Source organism: Poromitra crassiceps (assembly GCF_964638095.1).
Source record: "Poromitra crassiceps genome assembly, chromosome: 16".
NCBI lineage: Eukaryota > Metazoa > Chordata > Actinopteri > Beryciformes > Melamphaidae > Poromitra > Poromitra crassiceps.
Window position 1 is genome coordinate 3,805,183 of NC_139645.1, and position 22,071 is coordinate 3,827,253.

Below are 22,071 nucleotides of genomic sequence, written 5' to 3' on the forward strand. Positions count from 1 at the left end.
GTACTATGTTCTTCTTCTACTCCTGACAAGGCACTGCTGCTGTACTATGTTCTTCTTCTTCTCCTCCTGACAAGGCACTGCTGCTATATTATGTGATTTGTCATTGACACTTTACAGGGTGATATACTGTATGGTGACACCAGCTGGTGAATCCAGATGTTCACATTCACACTGTGAAGCTCTTCTTGGACACGTGACCGATCTAAACCCAAACACTGTCAAAACAAAGTGTGACATGACTGTTTGATGGTTATATTTCTTTCTCTTATTTGAACGTAGATCCATCCCACTTCACGAGTTAAATGTGCAACACGGACACCTAACTCTGTGTGTGTGGCTTTCCATATAAGTTCTGTTGTGTTGCTGTCATCGATGTTACTGCTGCTGTAACGCAAGGATTTTCCTCAGGGATAAATAAAGTGCTCTTATCTATCTAAGCAATCCGATGGTAGATGGTAGATGGTAGATGGTAGATGGTAGATGGTAGATGGGACGAAATGACTACAATTGTTTGTGCTCCTTTCTCCACAGTCATGGCAGGTTGCTCCTCCAGCGTGAAGCTCCTCTGTGACAGTGGCACCTCTGTGAACGCCAGTGATTTTGTAAGAATCCATTTCAGTTCATTTCACAAAATGCATAGTAATAGTCTCGAGATTTCTGAATTTCTTCACATTCATATGGAGTTGCGATTGTGGGGTGGTGGGGGGGGGGGGGGGGGTGGTCCACATCGATGGCAGTGACGAACTGCATGTCATGTCACTTTGGAGCAAGGACAAAAGGATCTTTTCAGCATCGTCTCATCTTGCTGCGTTTGGTGGTGTTGTTCTCTAGGATGGGAGGACACCTCTGGTGCTGGCGACACAGATGTGCCATCCACGCATCTGTCAACTGCTGCTGGAGCGAGGAGCCGACATCACCGTGCGTGACAAACAAAACAAGTAAGGAAACGTACTCACTTATTATGTTGTATGTATGATAAAAAAAAAAACAGGTTTATATGAATTCAGTTTATACGGCTTACCCCGATCAGCACACCTCTGTCGGCCATGACGGGCGGCAGCCACACCGCCGCTCCCTCACTCTCGCTCGCTCACTAACTCTAGCCAATTAACCAATTAGCACGCTGCAGCTCAAAGTGGACTGGTGCCTCAAACTGTCACGACTGCTCTTCAGCACAACTGCTAACAAAACCTTCTGTCCTTAACTTGCAAGCTTTCCAAACGTTATTATCTGTCTTTCCATCCGAGCCCTCCCCCTACTGTTGTTTTATCTCTGCTGGCTGATCACTTGCGCCCCTACTGGCTGGAGGAGTGAGGAGTCACACAGGCATATAGTAATGACGCTATAGAGACACTGCGGAGCGCGTCATCATTCAGAAACCACGCCCAAAACGGGGGGAAACACCCCCCCCCCAATCCTGGTGTTCTCCTATGTCACGTGCATGGTCCGGTGTTGCACACAAAGATCATATCGACGGAAGATGAACACTCCAACTTACTTAATTGACAGCAACATCCACATTTTTCTTCTCGCCAATTCTCAATGGCTTCCTTGTTTTGCTCGGGAGTACCAAAAAGACTTTAACTGGCGATTTTTTACATTTGCTGCCTGCGCAGCCCCACCACACAACAGCTTTTAGCTATGTTTCATTCAAGGAAAATGACGCTGGTGTGTGGAAGTGAACGGAGAGCTTTTTTCCCCCATGATGGGGCGTGGCCTATTTCATGCAGTGTCTCTATAAAAGTCAATAGGTTTTCCCCAGAAAATTGTGAATCATCGCAACCATTGAGAGCATACAGGCATAAATGTGCACTGAAAATATGAGGCTGATTGGTCCGGTACTATGCGAGATGAGCTCGGAACAGTCAGAAACACTCACACACGAACGCTCGTACACAACCGAACGCCTGATCCCCTCCAGCCTCTGCCTAGTCTCTTAAAACAGACCCATCTCATGTACATCCGGCGAATGCAGCTATACACAGTCTGTACGTTACACCCCCAGAACACGCACAAGGAAGTTGGGAAAAAAACCTTCAGACAGGAAAGAAGTTCGACGGAATCCGACCAATCACGACACGTGTGTCCACGAAAAATTCGGCATATTGGATTCTGATTGGACTAATGAGCGGAAGACCTGCCTTTCTGCGATTCTGATTGGACTAATGAGTGGAAAACCCGCCTTTCTACTTCCCATTCCGTTTGGTGGTGCATGATTCTCCCCCACGAAGTACAGACGGTATGGCGGAAGCGTTTGAAAATTGCGGAAGCCAACTCGTCTGTTCTAAGAGACTAGCCTCTGCCTGGTGGAGATCAACAGTCCTGCTCTATCTATGAAATGTATTATAAATACCAACCGACTTCTAACAGGATGCTTCCCTTTTTGGCCAGCGTAAGCAGGCCCTATATCTGGCTTTGTCCAGTACAATTTGAGTGCCGATGCTCATGAACGCTTTATCGCGCTGGCCATATGCTAGGTTCCGACTTAGCCTTGTTTCCCTTGAAAAAGGGGCTGTAAACCATTAAAAACTGGGAAAAACCAGGTGCAAAACTCAGCAACTGGCGGTTAGAGTACAGAGAGAATGTGAACATGTTTTAGTGTCAGAATTATAATCATTCTTTTGATTCAGAGACATGTGGATGGTTTCACAATGTGGGTAGCATGTGTGGAATATGACCACAGCCCAAACACTGATGATGACGATGATGATAGCTTAAAGTCCTTTCAAATGTGGTATTGAGTGTGCGTGTGTGTGTTCACGCTCTTCACTTGCTGTCTTGGTGTGCCCCCCCCTCCCCCCCCCCCCCCCCCGCAGGACGGCTCTGGTACTGGGCTGTGAGTACGGCTGTAAGGACGCGGTGGAGGTTCTGCTGCGGAGCGGCGCCGACGTGACGGCGGTCGACAGCTTCGGCCACGACCCGTATCACTACGCCCGCCTCGTTAAGAACCAGGAGCTCGTGGCCATGGTCAAAAGCTACCTCGACAAAGCCAACCGAGGTCAGAAGATGGCAACGCGTGAACCTTAGTGACTAGAGAGTGAACCTAAAAATAATAATTTAACATTTAAAACATGCTCCCTTTTTGGATGTAAATATGTTTTACTATCCAGTCTTGATTTCACGATAATTGGTCATTCTTTGCACACTTTTGGGTTGTTGTCCTTGAACCAAACGTTTCATATAATACCCTTTCTGTAAAGATACCTGTATTTTTCCAACTCCTGAAGGAGAGATCAAATCTGAACTTGACGGTTTATCATTTTCTTTGTCACAGAGAAAGAGGCTGTCAAGCTGGAACAGAGGAAGCGACAGGTAACCTAGCAGCATCTAATATTATCTAGCATCATCCATAAAAATAACATTTCAACAAAAATACAATGATATTTTTTAGAGCACCTCCGTTTATACATGTAGCACGACGCTAATAGCAATGAACTGACATTTTGGACAGTCTCTTTCCACAATCCCTTTTGTTGAGACGGTGGTGCTGCTCACAGACGTTAGGTGACATGCCAAAGCTGTTTGACACACATGTTTCAGATATTATTATGCCTGGAGGTCACTGAACACATAAACTATCAGTACGCTTCCTTTCCTGTGTTGTGTTGTTACACTTTCTGCTTTTTTTCCACCACTGACAATCAGTTTTGCACATATGCCTGTGTTCCTAGAGGTTGATTTACATTAATACATTAATTAATTAATTAATTAATTAATTAATTAATGAATTAAGCGTTGTTGTGAATAGACTCTGAATAGTCTGTAGTTTTTTTTCCCATAGTGTTCCCCATTTCAAATCATTTTTAATGACTTGGTGTTTTTATTGTAGTCTCTTCATTTTTTTAGAGCCTGCAAGGGGCAATTATTAGTGCAATTATTAGTGAGAATTGTCCCCATAGACTTTCACAGCTACGACAGTTTAACACGTCTCCATAGGGTGCCGCCCTATGGAGCGGCACCCTACAGATGGTGTTACAATTCAGATGGTGTTACCCTACAGATGGGTGTTACATAGCGGTAATAAACGAGAACCTCTTCTTTCCTCAGCAGACAGCGGAGCGGTCAGAGGCAGCTGAGGCTAACATAAGGGATCAGATCATACACGTAAGTACAATTTTGACCTTTGACTCAGAAGCACATCTCATGGTGCTCCGGATCAGTACTTGAATTCACTGCACTCTAAGTCCAAATCAGTTCTGTTAATCAAGTCATAACACAGTAATCATCGCTGTCCAATGAAAACCACCTATCTCCAATTTTGGTGATTTTGTGTTGTTTTCACTTCATTTGAAGGATCAGGCCTAGATGCTCCTCAGAGAATTGAGGAGAAACCTCCTGTGCTTATTATGAAACCAACAAAAAATAATCCACAGCATAAAGTCCAAAATGTATTGTGATCAAGCTGTTTTTTATTGGTTCCTTCCTGAAATGTTGACACTTTGGAGTGAAGTGGTTTTCATTGGACAGTGACAATGACAATTTGATTTTAACGAGTTTGAACTTTGTGAGATTTATAGTTGTCTGGCTGTCTGTCTGTTTTAGGACCTGGAGAGGCAGAACGAGAGCCAACAGGAGAGTCTGAGGAAGTTCCATCAGGAGCAGAGGGTTCTGCTGGACAAGGTCAACATGCTGCAACAACAACTCACACAGGTAAACAATACAGCCCCACAGCCAGAGCTGTCCATAACACAGGTCCAGTCAAACCTGCAGTAGTTAAGGTGCGTTCACACCGACCTATTCAGTTTTTTGCTGGCATCGAGTTTTACATACAAAGTCAATGCAAATGAGCGATTGAGCGTATATTAGCCCGGGAGAAAAATCGCTGGGCGTCCGAGCGACAGAGACAGAGCGATAGGGCGAAAATTTGCTCGTCGCCCGAGAGGAAATATCCCAACTCGAGCGAAATTTCGCTGGCAACAGTCGCTTGCGTAAGCTGCAATCATTTATTTGCTATATAGTAAAATTAGTAATGCTATATACTCAGTATAGTTCCCAGAAATATTTCCTTCCCAGTGTATTTATTCATAACAATATGCAGCATCACCAGGAAAACTGACTGAGATGATAAATGAGGTGCTCTCGCAAAAAGGCAGAAAAATATACAGAGTACGTTTTGTGAAAACATCTTTTATGAAACCTTCCATTGATTGTATCCATCTGTTTATTGTCATCTGTTTGTTCCTCTCCAGGAAAAGACAACTGTGGAAGGCATCCACAAAGAGGTAAGAAGAACAAAGGCCACTGCTTAAAGCCCTTCTTTTTGAAGACCTTGTTATGTGAGACAGTAGTGTGTGTTTGTTAGTGTATATACATTATATCATATATTAGAACATGTCTTGCTCTACCGGTGACTGACGTATGTCATTTCTCTTCTCTTTATTGAATCAGAAGGAGCAGTTGAAGCTCTTACTCTCTGCCAAAGACAGAGAGGAGGCGGCGCGAGGCTCTGAGACGGTCAAGGTCCAGCTCCGTACAACCATGGTCAGTGAGCTAATATCTCACTAGTAACTAACTACTTGACTTACTCTTATTACTGTTTTGTTTTGATTCAAGCTCCATACATTCATAGATGCTTCTCAGGGAGTTTCATTGTGTTGGATTTCTGTAAAATAGGAATATACTGTAAGGTCGCTTTCACATATAAGCTGTTTGGTCCGCTTTAAACGCGCCAGAGTTCGTTTCCTGGGATAGTGCGCTTCGTTTGGGGTGGTGTGAAAGGGCAAACGAACTCTGGGGTGGAACAAACAAACAAACTCTGGTCCGCTTGAAAACGTGGGTCTCGGTTCGCTTCCAAGTGAACCCTGGCGCGGTTCGTTTGTTGTGTGAAAGCAAACCGGACTAAACACAAGAGCGCCAGTGCGTCTGATGCACTCACGCAGTGCATCATGAGTAGAAGACGGTAGAAGGGAGCAAAACAAACACTGCGGCGTGCACACGTGTACAGTACCTGCACGCCGCGTGACGTGACGTACGTCGTCATAACAACAACACATTGTTGTTTCTCAACAGCTGGCTTGCCTTCTCCTTCAGTACGTAGGCTACTCTCATCTGCAGAATGAAATGTTCAACAGCTCGCTGCCTCATCTGCTGCTCATATTGGGCACATTCTTGTCAAATATTTATTTGAAAGTAACACCAAAGTAAAACCAGAAATCCCAATATCGCATGTGTTGCTCCATTGTTTGTGTTTTGCGGATTCACTTGTGTTGTTCAGTCAGTGTTCAGCCAGGCAAGAAGCCTGCGGAAGAGGAGAGATTTCCCTTCTCTATTCTGTCCAATAGACAGTGACTGTTTCGACCACGTGACATTGTTCAGAAGGTTTGGTGCACTTGTGACAAATCGCTGTGTGAAAGCGAACCAGACCAAATGAAAAATGCCACAATGTTGCATCTTCACCCCGAATCGCACCGAGTCCACCAGCTTCTATGTGAAAGAGACCTAATATAAAGTGTGTAGCCCATGTCTGAATACCAACAACTGAGCAAATGGGAGTGTATTTGTAGGTGAATGTGAGAAGCTGAAGAGATCCAGATGTAAGGGTTTTTGCTAATGTACCTGCATCTCCATGTGCTTACAGGGGGACTATTCTGGACAATCTGTCATCAAAGGTGGGTTTTGTTTAGTCGCTTATTTAATTCTGAACAAATTTGTCATATCTTGCATTTCACGCACAGAGAGTGAATAGATCTAACAGAATGCTTTGTACTCACGTCGTGTCCTTCCCTCCACAGGAAAAGAGAACATTTTGGTGAAGCAATCTCACAGCTTGGATTCTACTCAGGTAAGCTTTGTGTGGCAAAGTGACCGCCTACTCCTACTTCCTGCTTCAGCACTGTACCGGATATTTTTATGCCATTTATTTTCCCATAGACATTTTGTAAAATGCTTAAAAAAAAATTGTTTTACTTCGTCAAACCAAACGGTTCAGATATATTTAGAATCGGGAGAGACCATAGAATATTTCACTCCGATCAAAACTAAAAAAAAAATACATTGAAAAAGAAATGTTTTCTTTAAATCTGCAATTTTTTTAACGTTTTGGTCCGAGTGAAATGTTATGTGGTCTCTCCTGTGTCTAAATATATCTGAACTTTAGGTGTAACGAAGTAAAACTATTTTTATAAGCATTTTATGAAATGTCTATGGGAAAATAAATGAAAATCTGGTACAGTGCTGAAGCAGGAAGTAGGCGGTCACTTTGGCTCTCTATAGGGGTTGCAGAGACCCCTGCAGACCCCTAGAGAGACCCCACCAGCGGTGTTAGCCGTTGTAGTCTGGCCAGTCTGTGTCAGCAACTCTGAAACAAATAAGATACTGGAATTCGCTTATGAAAATATTTTCTCTCTACCCCTCAGTAAAATAGATTTATAATATCTGAACTTCATTAGCCATAGTAAAGAAACAGTCTGTGCAGAAGAATTCAGTCTGAAATAAAGCTGAGACGACCGTACAGGACTTAAACAAGAGTTCAATATTCTGTCATCTCAAATGCAATGATTGGTTTCCATGTTTTTTTTTCTTCCTTTATTCTCTGTAGATTCTCCAGAATCCTGGTGTGTCACGTTCCCTGTCCAGACCTTTAGAGCTGAAGGACCTGACCAGTGAATTAGATGTGCTCCAACATGAACTAGAGGCAGTGAAGAGAAAGCAGCAGGCAGGCGAGGATGAGAATGCACGGCTTCAGTCTGCCCTGAACCGCAAGAATCGGGACTGCCAAGAACTGGCCCAGAGCCGAGACGCCATCCAGAAACAGGCCGACCAGCAGATTCAAGAACTCGAAGATGCTCTGGGAGACGTCCAGAAGAGGATGCTTGACTCTGAGTGCAAGGTCAAGCAGCTGCAAGCCCATGTGGTCGCGGTCAAGGAACACTTAGGAGGTCAGGCTGCCGAAGAACTCCGTGCCCAACTCCAGGATGTGAAGACCAAGTATGAAGGAGCCTCAGCCGAAGTGGGTCGTGTCCGCAACCGCCTTAAACACAGTGAGAAGGCCTTGGAAGAGTACAAGAGCAGCGAGGGCCAGTTAGCAGCTGAGGCAGAAAGGCTAGGTCAGGAGCTAGGAGCTCTGACTGCAGAAAGAGATGAACTAGCAGAAGCCCTGTTAGAAATGGAGACCCAGTTGAAGGAGGGCCAGGCTAAGCAAGGCAACACGGTACCAGCTGAGAAGTTTGACAACATGAAAAACCTGCTGAGCAACGCCGTGGACGAGAAGGAACGGCAACTCGCCGAGCTGAGGGAAGACTACGATCGTGTGCTAGAGGATGTAGCAGAGCTCCATCGGGAACTAGACAACCAATCATCCCAGGGAGGAGTCGGGGCAATGGCTGCCGAGGAACAACATAGGATAAGAGCGGCTCTCGAGGAGCAAAACGCCTCGTTGAAAAGGAAGCTGGCCGATGTGACGGCCAAAAGCCAAGCACTGATCCATGAGGTGGAGGATAGCGAGGAAGAGAGGGAGATACTACGGGAGCAGCTGGATGAGCTCAGCAGCAGGATCGAGGTGGACTTTGTACCCATCAAGGACAATGAGGAGATGAGTAGGAACATGGTGAAGGCCATGGAGGACCTGGAGGACAAGCTGGTGGAAGCCAGTGAACACTATGGCAAAGCAGAGGGGCAGGTCCAACATCTACAAACTGAGAGGGCCTTGCTCCACGAGACCATTGCTAGTCTCCAAAGCAGCCATGTCAAACACCAGTCTGAGATGGACTCCATGTTGTCTCAAAATGCCGGCCTGGTGAAAGAGCTGGAACCGTTGCAGAAGAGGTGTAAAGACCGAGAGAGAGAGTTTGTACAACTGTCGGCACAGCGCGAGTCTCTGAAGCAGAGCATGGTGGCAGAGTATGTGCCCAAGCAGCAGCACGAGCAAGTGAAGACGGAGCTGTGTGCTACTTTGGAGAGTGTCAAGGCGGAGATGTTGAAGTTGGAGACCAAGGAAAAAGAACGTGCGGAAGAGTTGAGGAATGTGAAAGACGGACGTGATAGGTTGAAAGAGAAGTTGGAAAAAGTGATGTTGGAGATGAGAAGGGACTATGTGAGCCAAAAAGACCACAAAGCGATCGCAGACAAGTTGAGCGGCGTGGCGGCCGAGGCAGAGAGCAGAGCAGAAGACGTGGCAGCGATGTACGTGCTAGCTCAGGACCAAACGCTAAAGCTTACCCAAGAGCTGGAGGCCCAGACGAAAGAACTCGATACCATACAGGAGGCTATCCGGTCCAAGTTTATCCCACTGACGGCCATTGAGGAAAGAGAAAACTCTTACAATGCCAAGTTGAAGGACTTGACAGACGAGCTATTGGAAATGGAAGAGAAGTACAATAAAGAGAAGTCCGTGGGAGAGCGCAGCAAACAGGAGAAAGACAAACTAAAAGTTGAGATGGAGTCTGTTCAGCAAAGACTAGAAACTGCCTTCGTTACCAATGAGAACCACAAAGAAGTGGAGGAGGACTACAAGGGCAAACTTGAGGAATTGACTCTGAAGTTGGTCAACCTGGAGCAGCAGTACAAGGAAGTGACCGTTCAGAGAGCTGAACTTGAAGAGCAGAATGCCCTCTGCAACACTGAGATCGAGAACCTCCAGGAACGTCTGAAATCAGAATTGACTCGGGTACAAAAGTACGAGACTGAACTGAAAACCCTCCAAGATGCCGTTCATCAAGCCCAGGCTGAGTGCAAGAAGGCAAAGGAGGCTCAGCGTGCGGAGGCCCAGAGGGTTTGTGTCTTGGAGAAGGAGCTCCAGGGCCACCGTGGAGATCAGGTCGCCCTGCTGCAACAACATGCCCACGCCAAGGAAACCCTGGAGGCCCAAGTGGCTCATCTCCGACTAGCGCTCCATGAAGAGGAGGAGAGTAACGCCCAGAGGGCCGAGGACGTGTCTGCCCTGCAGTCTGAGCTGCTGCAGGCCACGCAGGCTCTCGAGGAGCTTCGCAACAAGGACGACCAAATGAACCAGCTGAAGAAGGAGAAGCAGCAGCTGGAAGAGGAGGTCGTCAGCCTGAGCAGCAAGGTCTTGAGTTTAGCAGAACAGTGCCAGGAGCTCCATCGAGAGTCGGCCCAGGCCAGGGAGGGCGAGGACAGGGCCAGAGCAGAGACGGAGACTGTCCAGGAGAAGGGCCACGCCATCGAGAGAGAGATCAGGGAGCTGAAGGAGAGGTACGACGAGTCGCTCGGCACCATCGGCGATCTTCAGAGGAGGATTCAGACATCGGCTGAGCAGACTGAAGTCAAAGACAAGAAGGTAGTAAACATTTATGGCATTATAGTTGAATTATTGACTGATTTATCTGTGCTCAGTGACAAAAAACCTGGTTAGATAGTACGGTTATTTCGAAATGGGTATCTGCCATTGAAAAGTATTGAAATATACTGTCTATTTTATTGTTTTTGTCTGATGAAACTATGAAATGTGCATAATTCACATTGCTTTTAACAGCAGCTGTGTATGTGTCTGTCTGTGTGTCAGATCACTGAGTTGCTGACAGACGTGGAGCGGTTGAAGCAGGCACTGAACGGCCTGTCTCAGCTGGCCTATGCAGGCAACGCGCCCAACAAGAGACAGACACAGCACATTGACACACTCCAAGCCCAGATCAAGAGCCTACAGCAACAGCTGGCTGTGAGTGGACACATTACACCCCCATTAGAATAAGATATATTCAGTTAGTTCTACACTGTCAACTTGTGTAAGTTGCTGAACTGTGTCTGTTTTTCCAGTAGTGATTGACTGACTGAGTGAGTGAAAAACAACAACACAGGGAGCCAATCATTACTTAAGCTCTGCATTTACATGCATTTATAGAGAGCCAAAGTGAACGTCACTTCCTGCTTCAGCACTGTACCAGAGGTTTTCATCCGCCATTTATTTTCCCATAGACATTTCGTAAAATGCTTATAAAAATTGTTTTACTTGGTCAAACCAAACGGTACAGATATATTTAGCAACGGGGAGAGATTGCATTACATTTCACTCGGACCAAAACATAAAAGAATGCGGGTTTAAAGAAAATACTAGAAAATAATACCAAAAAAAAAGGTTTTGGTCCCAGTGAAATGTTCTATGGTCTCTCCCGATTCTAAATATAGCTGAACCTTTTGGTTTGACCAAGTAAAACTATTTTTATAAGCATTTTACAAAATGTCTATGGGAAAAGAAATTGCGGAACAAAATCTGTGGTACAGTGCTGAAGCAGGAAGTGACGTTCACTTTGCCTCTCTATACAGTTGCATTCACACAGTTGTCCTTTCACAGTTACCGTAGCAACGTCCTGATAATTATCCTGCCCATCTCCTCACATTAGTCTTTGTTAAGAGGTGCACTCATTTGCATTGCGGTGTCATAAATATGTGATGGGTATTCTGCACACTTTGGCTCATCAGCTTGTTCACTGCAGAGCTGAACACAACAGTTGGAGATGTGCCTGTGTGATCTATAAAGGGGAACTCACCATGTGATGTGACCCTCCTCTTCTACCTGGATACTAGAGAAGCAATGAAGCCATCATTGTAGTTGGGTCTTGCCAGAATCTAGATGACGCAAAACGATGGCTCACAACTATAGAGACACTGCGTAACGCGTCATCATTCAGAAGCCACGCCCAAAACGGGGGAAAACAGAAGAAAAAAAAACTCCAATCCTGGCGTTCTCCTATGTCTCGTGCATGGTTGCGTGTTGCACAAAAATATCGTATATACGGAAGATGAACACTCCAACTTACTTCCTTGACAGCTAGATCCACATTTTTCTTCTCGCCAATTCTCAATGGCTTCCTTGTTTTGCTCAGGAGTACAAAAAAAACTTTTAACTGGTGATTTTTGACATTTGTTGTCTGCGCAGCCCCACCACACAACAGCTTTTAGCTATGTTTCATTCAAGGAAAATGACGCTGGTCTATGGGAGTGAATGGAGAGCTTTCCCCCGTGATCGGCGTGGCCTATTTCATGCAGTGTCTCTATCGGCAAACATCATCGCTCAAACTTAGAATGGAATGCATGTCTTGGTCTGCACCCAGATTAAAAACTGACCTCTGATCCTTTGTATGAGATATCTGCCGTCTTCAGGAAAGATGCGGGTGCTATTTTTGTCCTGGAATATAGGTGTAACTGCAAGATATGTAATAATGTGGAGTCAGAATGAGTCCATTCAGTGCCTTGAACTTGAAGCAACAATAATCAGTTTCATCTCCCTGTGTGTCTGTCTCTCTCTCTCTCTCTCTCTCTCTCTCTCTCTCATATCATCTTTCTTTACCTGTCTCTCTGTTCTCTCTCTCTGCCTCCCTCTCTCTTCCTCTATAAGGATGCTGAGAGGCAACACCGGGAGGTCGTTTCAATTTATCGAACTCATCTTCTCAGTGCAGCGCAGGTACGTTTATCTCATGCCCATGAATGATCTTGTCTCTAAACTAATTCACTTTCTAATCTTGTCTTTACAAAATGAATAAAAATGTACGCAATGTATAAAAATATGAAACATGACCACGTAGATTAATTATGTATAAGTTGTGTTTGTGTGTGTGTGTGTGTGTGTGTGTGTGTGTGTGTGTGTGTGTGTGTGTGTACTTACGTGTGAGTGAGGGTCCACGGGTGGGGGACGGATATGAAGGATGGGGCGGCTAAGATTTTGTTGGTTAGCCATCACACCAATGTACTAACAGAATCTACACTACCAGTCAAGAGTTTGAGTTTATTTTTACTATTTGTCACATTTTAGAATAATAGTAAAGACACCAAAACTATAAAATAACATAAATGGAATAGTGCATTGGGCAAAAAAGTATCAAAAGGTAAAAAGATTGGTGGGCAAAAAAGATTTTTTTTTAAGTAGCCACTCTGCTACTCTTAGAAACTGATAGCACTATAGCATTAGGTGTAAGTAAATTCACAAGTATGAAGTGTTTTTTTTCGTAGAGACCAAAAACTGCTGAAGACGATACAGCCAGCCCGTACTGAGAAATAGGGGACAAATGTATTAACTCCAACCCTTGTGTCTCCGTCCCAGGGCCACATGGATGAGGACGTCCAAGCCGCCTTACTCCAGATCATCCGCATGAGACAGGAGTTTGTGTGTTAAGAAGGCGTCCCCCAGCAAGACACAACGCTACCTGACTCAAATCCACCATGATGCTCTCCCGCCCTGCTGCACAGAACGCCTGCTGTGGCCCCTGTGGGTGCCTCAAGTGTGTGTGTGTGTGTGTGTGTGTGTGTGTGTGTGTGTGTGTGTGTGTGTGTGTGGGTGTGGGTGAGTGAGGGTGTGTGTGCGTGGGTGGTGCATTTAACAAGTTCTTCTGGAATCCCCCCTGTATGTCTGGTTTCTGTAGATCTATATACACGTGTTATGGGTGAAAGTGAAAAACTGTACATTTTTAGGTGTAGATGTGTTATTTGAACACAATTAGATATATGACTCAATTCATGGAGGGGGGGGGGGATACATTTGAATTGCATCTATCCAAGAGATCTACTGTATCCAACAACTGACCAGAGGAATGTACGTACGATCGCTCTTTTCATATTCATAAATCAGTTTGACTTGATCAGCTACCTTTTTTTATGCAGGATCTTTCTTCAGTGTTATAGAGAGGCAAAGTGACCGCCTACTTCCTGCTTCAGCACTGTACCGGAGATTTTCATCCGTCATTTATTTTCCCATAGACATTTCGTAAAATGCGTATAAAAATAGTTTTACTTCGTCAAACCAAACGGTCCAGCTATATTTAGAATCGGGGGAGAGACAGTTCACTCAAGAATATTTTCTTTAAATCCGCAATTATTTTACGCTTTGGTCCGATCGAAATGTTATGCGGTCTCTCCTGTTTCTAAATACATCTCAACCGTTTGGTTTGAACAAGTAAAACTGTTTTTATAAGCATTTTACGAAATGTCTATGGGAAAATAAATGGCGGATGAAAATCTCTGGTACAGTGCTGAAACAGGAAGTAGGCCACTTTGCCTCTCTATGAGATTCCATGCATTGCTGTCAAGTCTCTCTAAGAACAATTGTAAATGCCAATCTCTGCGTGGCTATTAGACACATTATGGTAATGATTCACGTTATTATAATGATTCAAAGGATGTGGGAGTTGTTCCAAATGTAGGTCCCTCTTTTTTTTTTTTAGATTCCCCGCTCTCTGAAATGTGAACTGGATGTGAATATATGCAAAGACCACTTTTCACATTCCCACCTGCTGGTCAGCTCTCATAATATGAGATATATTGATGTCTCTGTCTTCTTCTACAAGGTTGCCACCTGCTGGTCAGCTCTCATATGTCTCTGTCTTCTCTGTCTCTAAGCTACCTACTTATTCAATTTCTGAGTCAAGTCTCCACTCGTTCTGGGGCTTTGGGCACGGTTATCATCTTTTCCGGAGGTCCACACTAGCTTTAGCTTGGGTGTTTTCACTGTAATCCAAGTGCCAAAGACTTAAAAAGGGTCAGTTCACCCAAATTTTAAAAAACTACTTGGCATTGCTTGCAAGACAGCAGTCTTAACAAAATTATTATTTCTGTTTTATGATAAGAATTAATAAACATTTTCAACGGTAGGTATAGATTTGGGGGATCTGTCCCCTTAAGTTCCTCCCACGGTGTGGTGAACATGAGACCGTACATGCGGTTATGCTGGATTTGAGTCATGGGGGTGTTTGGGTGAATAGAAAATCCCTTTGCTGTGTCCTACAGTTTGCAGTGGCACGTCGGCCTTTTTGTTGAAACCAGAGTGTCCTCTAGTGGCGAGACTTGGCAGGCCAAGTTGATAGATATTAACAAGTCTGGCTCAGGGGTCGGCAGTTGTTTGTCCTGGAAACCAAAATATCTCTAAAAAAAAAATTGATATGCTTGTACTTTGTAAATGTATAATTGATGTATTAATCTAATTGGTTCCCCTTGGTCAACCATAGAGCAGTGATTCTCCACCTTTTTTCATATTAAGGATCCCTAATTGAGTCCATGTTAGGGCCATGGACTCCCATTGAATACGGTTTTTACTCTCGGACCCAAATCTGAGAATATATTAAATATATAAATGTGTGACTGTCTGTATTGTAGAGACAATAGTCAAACTATGATCAAAATAGTCATCCTCCTACATTATCTTAATTGTGTTCACTTCTAGTAAATTACATAATGTTGAAGTTAACAGTTGATCAATTTGTCGGTGAACCCCCTGGTGAACCCCCTGGTGGTCCCCGGAGGTCTCGCGTCGAGAACTACTGCCCAGGTTCATTAAAAAGCATGAGGAATGCTCAGATAGTCAGAAGTATATGAAATTATTGTGACATTGTTCAGCATAAATGCACAGGGTGTTTTATCTTGATCTGTTCCTATCTGCAGCGTTGCAGAGGTTTCACTTTAAAGACAAACGCTTTGAGCTAAAACCATAGCCTTCTATAAGCTAGTACCATGGGAAGCAGAGAACTTTGTAGACACTGCAAACCCCTGAGCCAGCTCTCTGGGACTTTTCATGCTTTATTGTGGTGGTGTTGTGATTGTCGAGCGAGTCTCCTTTGTGCCTTTACACTGATATATTTTTTTTTCATAGCTTTGTACGACTTTAATAATTACTATACACTTAATATGTGACGATTCTGATGACGTTCAGCAGGTCTGGAGTCGAACGGCACAACACTTGTTCAGGGTAACATTGATTGTAGGATGCCATTTGGTATGAATGGAACAGATCCTTTTGCGGATAGGCCACACCTAAGATAGGCCACACCCACACCTAGGATAGGCCACACCTAAGATAGGCCACACCCACACCTAGGATAGGCCACACCTAAGATAGGCCACACCCACACCTAAGATAGGCCACACCTAAGGATGAACTATTTGAAGCACACTCCTGCGATGCTTTTAGTTGAATACTTTTCTCAGTTGACCACAAAAGATAGCTGGAACTATGGCAACCTGCAATTTGTTATCTAGAAGTTTTGGAATGAAAAAATATTTGTCTTCATTTTTTTTGTGGATATTTCTAAATGTCTTATCTCTCACAAATTAACATAAATTTACCTTACTTAAATCCCGTAAGTAAAAGGAAAGTAACCCCAGTAAATAAATCTAATACCAATCTCTTTCAATTGGTTGTGTTCTTTAGCGATGATATTTGTGTTTGTGAATTAGTAAAAAGCAAAAATAAAAGTGCCTAACATAGAAAACTAAAACATTTTGTCAAGTGTATTTTTCTTATAGCTTCAGGAAATTTAAGCAAGCACTTCTGGTGATGAAATGATACAATAAAGACAGAATTTCCTCGATATCAACCGTCATTGTGTGTTGCTTTTATAGCAGTGCTAAAGCTTCTCCCCGCTCTCGCTCCTCTGGTGGGAACAGCACAGTTCATGTGGTTTCACTTTAAGTACAATCAACCCAGGAATGAAAGTGAATGCCTCTTTGGCGCACACACTGCTGCACTTTTATCTTTCAGCCTCTATTGATTTGTCTGTTGCTTTTTTCCTCCTCCTCTCAAGATTTATTTTTTCATTAAGAGCTCTTTGTAACGGGACGGAGAGATGTTCCCCTCAAGACCCAGATCCAGCCTATTTTAAGTTGCTTATCTCGTTGCGGATGAGTTCATGACGTTCCCTTTCAAACGTAAAAAAACCAAAAACAATGTGGTTGAATTGTGGCATTTGCTTTTATTATAACAAACATAATGAACACAAAACAATCAGTATATCCTGCCCCCATAGCACAATGCTAGGCATGACTCAATCATTTCAGAGCTAATTGGTACCATCTTCTACACACACACGCACACACATACATGCACACACACACACACACACACACAGCATGCATGCCCTCTCTAATTGATCCAAGGCTTGCTCTGAGTTTGATTGCTTTAAGAAAAGCCCCTGGTTTCAAGTGGCAGCCCCCCCCCCCCCTCCTCCCTCCTCTTTCCTTGGTTTTATGATGCTGTTATTTGTGGTCTGTACTGAATAAGCTGTTCTCAGCAACGATGGCAAATACAATTCAATCTGTTGCTCGATCTTTCTTTAATCTCATTTCCAGGCCTCCTAATCAGTCCCATATATCCACTTGTGGCCATTTTGGTTTTAACCACAGTAACCCAGCTCTCCTAGATCCATCATCTCCAGAAGGATCAGAGAGACATGTCGTCGTTATGCTGGAATAGGTCCCTCCCCCCCCATCGTGCCTCTCGGGCAGAAGTAGGAGAGGTCCCTCTCCCCCCATCGTGCCTCTCGGGCAGAAGTAGGAGTGGTAAAACAGTTTGTGGAAGGTGGCTGCATACACAGCAGATACATGTCCCTCTTCTCTCCCCCTCCACCATCTCCTCATCTGAAGACTGTTAGGTCGCACGGCTCCTCGTCTCCTGTAACTCCATGGGGCTCTGCTCATTTGCGACAACTCTTTCTTCTCCAGATGATTCCAGACTCGTGATCTTTCTCTCTCAGCCTCTCCACTTAATTTGTCACGCTTAAGTGTTGTAATTCTCCACCGGTGTGATTATCCCCACCTGTCGTCCTCCTCCCAAACATATCTGATTTCTCCTTCCAGTAATTGTCCTCCTTCCTTCCCAGCGGTCTGTCTTCCTCTCTGCCTCCTCGCTGGTTAATTCCTCGGGTCAGGTCGGTCAAGAGGTCTCGGCCATCTTTGTCCCCCCCCTCCCTTCCCGCGGCGTGATTGCTAACCATTTCTCTGTCACTAATAGGCCATTACTCAGGCGGGGGGCCCGTGAGGCTGCAGTGTGGGGGAGGGGGGCGAGGGGAGCACCAGGGGCCGGGGGGCCCCTCTCTCTTTTCATTAGTCCCTGGAGGAATGGGGACGGCTCTTGGCCCCGGGCCCCCCGAGACAGGCCAGGGGACCCCTTTAATGTTTTTGCAGAGTTCCCAAAACAATTGTTGCCTCAATAAAGTTCATTTATGGGATAATAATATAATAAGGCTCTGGAGGACACATGGTGCTGATTTGACTTGGATGGTTTCAGCATGGCTCACATTCCCTCTCTCGGGCTTCTCCTCTCCTCCGTCTGTCTCTCCTCCGCTCTCTCCATCTCTCTCTCTCTCTTTCATTCCATCTTGTTTCTTTTTCTCTCTCCTCTTCTCACCTTTCTCTTCACTCCCCCCCCCCCCCCCGCCTCCTCCTCCCTCCCTGTCTCCTGCCCCGTCATTTATTATTCCTGCTTCTAACACGCTGGCGGTGTAGCCGTCTGATCCTGGGTTGACCCGGGCTTTGCACACCTGGGAGTGAGTAGCAGAGAGGGGGCAGGAGGCCCCTCTCATTTCCCAGGATTTATTCCAGAGCATTGGGGAGGGGTGATGGGGAGGGGAGGGGAGGGAAGAGGCGATCAGAGGAATGAACCCCCCCCCCCCCCCCCCCCCCCCCCCCCCCCCCCCCGAGCCCAGACCCTGGCAAAAGGATCAAGCTTTACGTGCAAGGACTACACTACAGCCAGGACTAAGAGCCAGGACTACACTAGAGCCAGGACTAAACCAGAGCTGCACTCAATTGACTCCCCCCAGATCATTTGCTGTAACAAAGGTATGGATGTGTACATGTATGGAATACATGCTTTGAAACAGATTCATGTACTCAAAGACGGGTTAGTGTGTTACAGTCTAAACACACACATACACACACTCTCACACACACACACACACACACACACACACACTCTCTCTCTCACACACACACACTCTCTCACACACACTCACACACACACAGATTAGAAACAGGTCCAACCTCCACTTCCCCTTGGTCTCCCTGTGGTTATGACACACGGGGGTTTGACGTGAGCGTTTGGCTCGTCTCTCCTTGAAACCGAAGAGGGACATTGTATAGCAGCACTGTACGCTAAACGCTTTCATCTGCGCTCAATGTTTTTCTTTTCCCCTCATTAGTAATTGGTTAACCACTAATGCTTAGTGTATCTGCTCAGCTACTACTGAGTTACTGCTAAAAGTAATATATTACATGTAATATATTGTCTTTTGAAATGAGCTACCCCCGACACTGAGGATAAAGCTGACTGTGTATGCGGTTGAATAGGATTAGGTCTGTGGGCTGAACGTTGGGGCTTGCTGGTGCTTGGAACCATGGCGGAGGCCACCTCGGCCTGAGGGTGTTCGCTCCAGCTTGTTCGTGCGGAGGCCACCTCGGCCTGAGGGTGTTCGCTCCAGCTTGTTCGTGCGGTTGGAAAAAAGGCTGCGCATGATGATTCCATGATGAGAACTGGATGAGAAGCTGAGAGGCTGGACGACTCACGGCATGTCGGTTATGGGATAACCAGCGCAGCCAAAAAACACCAGGGAAACGAAGAAGGGCAGCAAAGACTTATTACATGCAAATGACCAGTGTTGGGGGTAACTCATTACAAAAGTAACATATTACATGTAATATATTACTTCTAGCAGTAACTCAGTAATATAACTTATTACTTATAGGATTTCAGTAATATTATACCAGTTACTTTGTCAAGTAACTCAAGTTACAAATTGAGTCAAAAAAAAGAATCATATTTAAAAAGAAAAATCCTAATCAAACTGTGTGTTTTTATGCAAATAACCACTACAGATGACAATAACAAAGGAAAAGGATAACATTTAGAATTTTGGATGGTTTACACTGACTTCAAGGCGGTTCAATTTATTTCTTGGGATGCTTCCGGGGCGGCGATGTCATTCTGCTACTGCTGTTATTTTGGTGAAAGTAATGCAAAAGTACTGTAATAAGTAACAAGTTACTTTACACAGACAGTAATACTGTAAAGTAACTTATTACTTTCAAATGAAAGTAACTAGTAATATGTAGTACATTACATTTTGAAAGAAACTTGCCCAACACGGCAAATGACTGACTGATTGTGACATATTGACTCTGGTTAAAGATGCTGAGCCAAAGATTGAGTGTGGTGGGATGTTTTAGGCTTTGACTTGCTACAATGTGGTCGTCTAAACGGAGGATCTTAACCTGTGGCTACAGGCTCGCAGAGTGTGGGGCTGCTCCAACAGGGACTTTCCACTGTTTTCATTGGATCGCCTCAACCAGCTTTAGGCAGCAGGAGGGTGGTGTGCGCGGTGAGTTCAGTCCAAGCAGCCCCATGTGGGGGAGCATCCTTGAGCAAAACACTGAAGCCCTACCAGTACCAGGTCCAGGTGTGCTGTTCTGACCTCTCTGTAGAGCAGGACAAGTGAACATGCAATTTCCCTACAAAGATCAAACAATCGCATTATTACCCTTTGTCGTAGTAGGAGACATATCCTGAGTATAACGAGATCCACAAACACATTTCCACACAAAGTTTAATTATTTACAACAGCAAAACCACTAGACAAACTCTGGCATGTCTACACAGTTTTCAGTTTTGTAGCAGATTTGCTCATGGCACATAACATAACGGTACAATTTTGTTAATTTAAAACACAAGACATTGGCTTCTCTTTGCACTATACTCTCTAGGCCAGTGGTTCTCAAATGGGGGTCCACGGACCCCCAGGGGTCCGTGGCACTTTGCCAGGGGGTCCGCGAAAAGTTTTCAGGTAAAAAAAAAAATATATATATATATATATATATATATAAAAAAAAAATGCTACATGTTACTTATTCCTTCTCTAACTACTTCCTACATGGTGCTAGTCTATCAAAATATCTTGGCTGTCATTGATTGTGTTGCATAGTGGTCTTCTGTACTGTTGACAAATTGTGATATTGTAAGTCGCTTTGGACAAAACAAAAGCGTCTGCTAAATGACGTAATGTAAATGTAATGTAATAAAAAAAAAAGTCAAGCACGTTACCGTGGAAACAATTAAGCTTAGCCCAAAATCACAAATCAGAATGAGGGGGTCCCCCGGTATATTTTCTATCTTGTAAGGGCTCCTTGGCTGAAAAATATTTGAGAACCTCTGCTCTAGGCGTACTCATAACTGGCCATATTAACTTGTTCAAACAAAGATTCAATGAGAACATTTACTGTATGGTGGGAGATGTGTGTTATAGAGTAATCATAAGGTGCAATAACAAAATGGACAATTGTGGTTTGATTGCAGGGTCATCATCAGAGTTATGTGTGCCAGGGGTCTGGAAACCTCTCTGGCTCTGTGTGATCTCACTCTGATGAAAGAACACAGACTGCAAAGTATTTACACAAGTAATTACATTTAAGGTTTAGAAGCTTTATGTAAGATGGACAAAAGTCCCACAGTTGGAATTAGAATAATGTCACATATCCAAACAGACAATTAGCCAACTGAGCATAATGAACAAAGTATGTGGCATAATGAGAAATAATAATAAACATTATATTCACGAAAGTTGCAAGTTACGTGATGTAATTCAGTTATTGGAAGATCTTATCAATCCAAATAACATCCATTTCTGAGACCATACATGACATCCACAGATTTGTTCATGAGGTGAGGAGAAAGTGACAGTTACAGTGCCACCAATAGAGGGCGCTGTGATGATTTTCCCGCTCGCACTGCAGCCTGGGATTTCCCACCCATATTTCCATCTGCCCATCAGCAGTAGGGGTCAGTTACACCGGAAAGTAAATGTTACATAAATCTATCGAGCAAAAGATGCCAAATCACAACAAGACGGTGGAAAATGAAATGGATACATAAACACAGGCACTTAAGCCTCTCACAATATATAGACTGAGAAATGTCTGGGCAACACCTCGTTCTCCCCCGCTGTTTATTTGAAATGGAAGCACCCACTGACTCCAGTGTTATAATGTTGCTATAAAAATACCACTTCAATGAGCAAAATAATCCAACCGGCAGGACACACGATCGTAAAAGACGAACCACTTCACAGTTGTTAAAAAAAAACTATTTGTGAACGTGTCTTGTGAAATGTGTTATAGTCGTGGGCTGCTTGACTTTTAAATGTATAGGTTTGTTAGATTAGAATGTCATCACTTTATCATCACTGAATAACTTAAATAAACGCATCAAAAATTGCATTGGTGTCACTTTGTGTTGAGAAGTGGTTTTTGAGTAGCAGCCATGTTCTTGATGACTTCAGACCGGAGTTCAGGATGACGACTGATCCGCATCAACTTGTTGCTGCCGTACCTCCTCTTGACAGCCTGGAGGGAAACACAAGGTATTAT

General features: G+C 44.4%; 1 protein-coding gene across 1 annotated transcript in view; it reads left to right on the plus strand.

The window, feature by feature from the left end:
• The window catches only part of uacab (uveal autoantigen with coiled-coil domains and ankyrin repeats b), a 68,518-nt gene extending 52,387 nt beyond the window's left edge, over nucleotides 1-16,131 (plus strand). Inside the window, exons 6-19 of the mRNA XM_083652656.1 lie at nucleotides 532-602; nucleotides 832-938; nucleotides 2,817-2,998; nucleotides 3,275-3,312; nucleotides 4,051-4,104; nucleotides 4,543-4,650; nucleotides 5,190-5,222; nucleotides 5,389-5,481; nucleotides 6,578-6,608; nucleotides 6,732-6,781; nucleotides 7,538-10,234; nucleotides 10,460-10,612; nucleotides 12,290-12,355; nucleotides 12,992-16,131. Coding sequence (XP_083508782.1) covers nucleotides 532-602; nucleotides 832-938; nucleotides 2,817-2,998; nucleotides 3,275-3,312; nucleotides 4,051-4,104; nucleotides 4,543-4,650; nucleotides 5,190-5,222; nucleotides 5,389-5,481; nucleotides 6,578-6,608; nucleotides 6,732-6,781; nucleotides 7,538-10,234; nucleotides 10,460-10,612; nucleotides 12,290-12,355; nucleotides 12,992-13,063 — 3,755 coding nt within the window. The 3' untranslated portion in view covers nucleotides 13,064-16,131. The remainder of the gene's footprint in view (nucleotides 1-531; nucleotides 603-831; nucleotides 939-2,816; nucleotides 2,999-3,274; nucleotides 3,313-4,050; nucleotides 4,105-4,542; nucleotides 4,651-5,189; nucleotides 5,223-5,388; nucleotides 5,482-6,577; nucleotides 6,609-6,731; nucleotides 6,782-7,537; nucleotides 10,235-10,459; nucleotides 10,613-12,289; nucleotides 12,356-12,991) is intronic.
• Nucleotides 16,132-22,071: the final 5,940 nt, after the last annotated feature.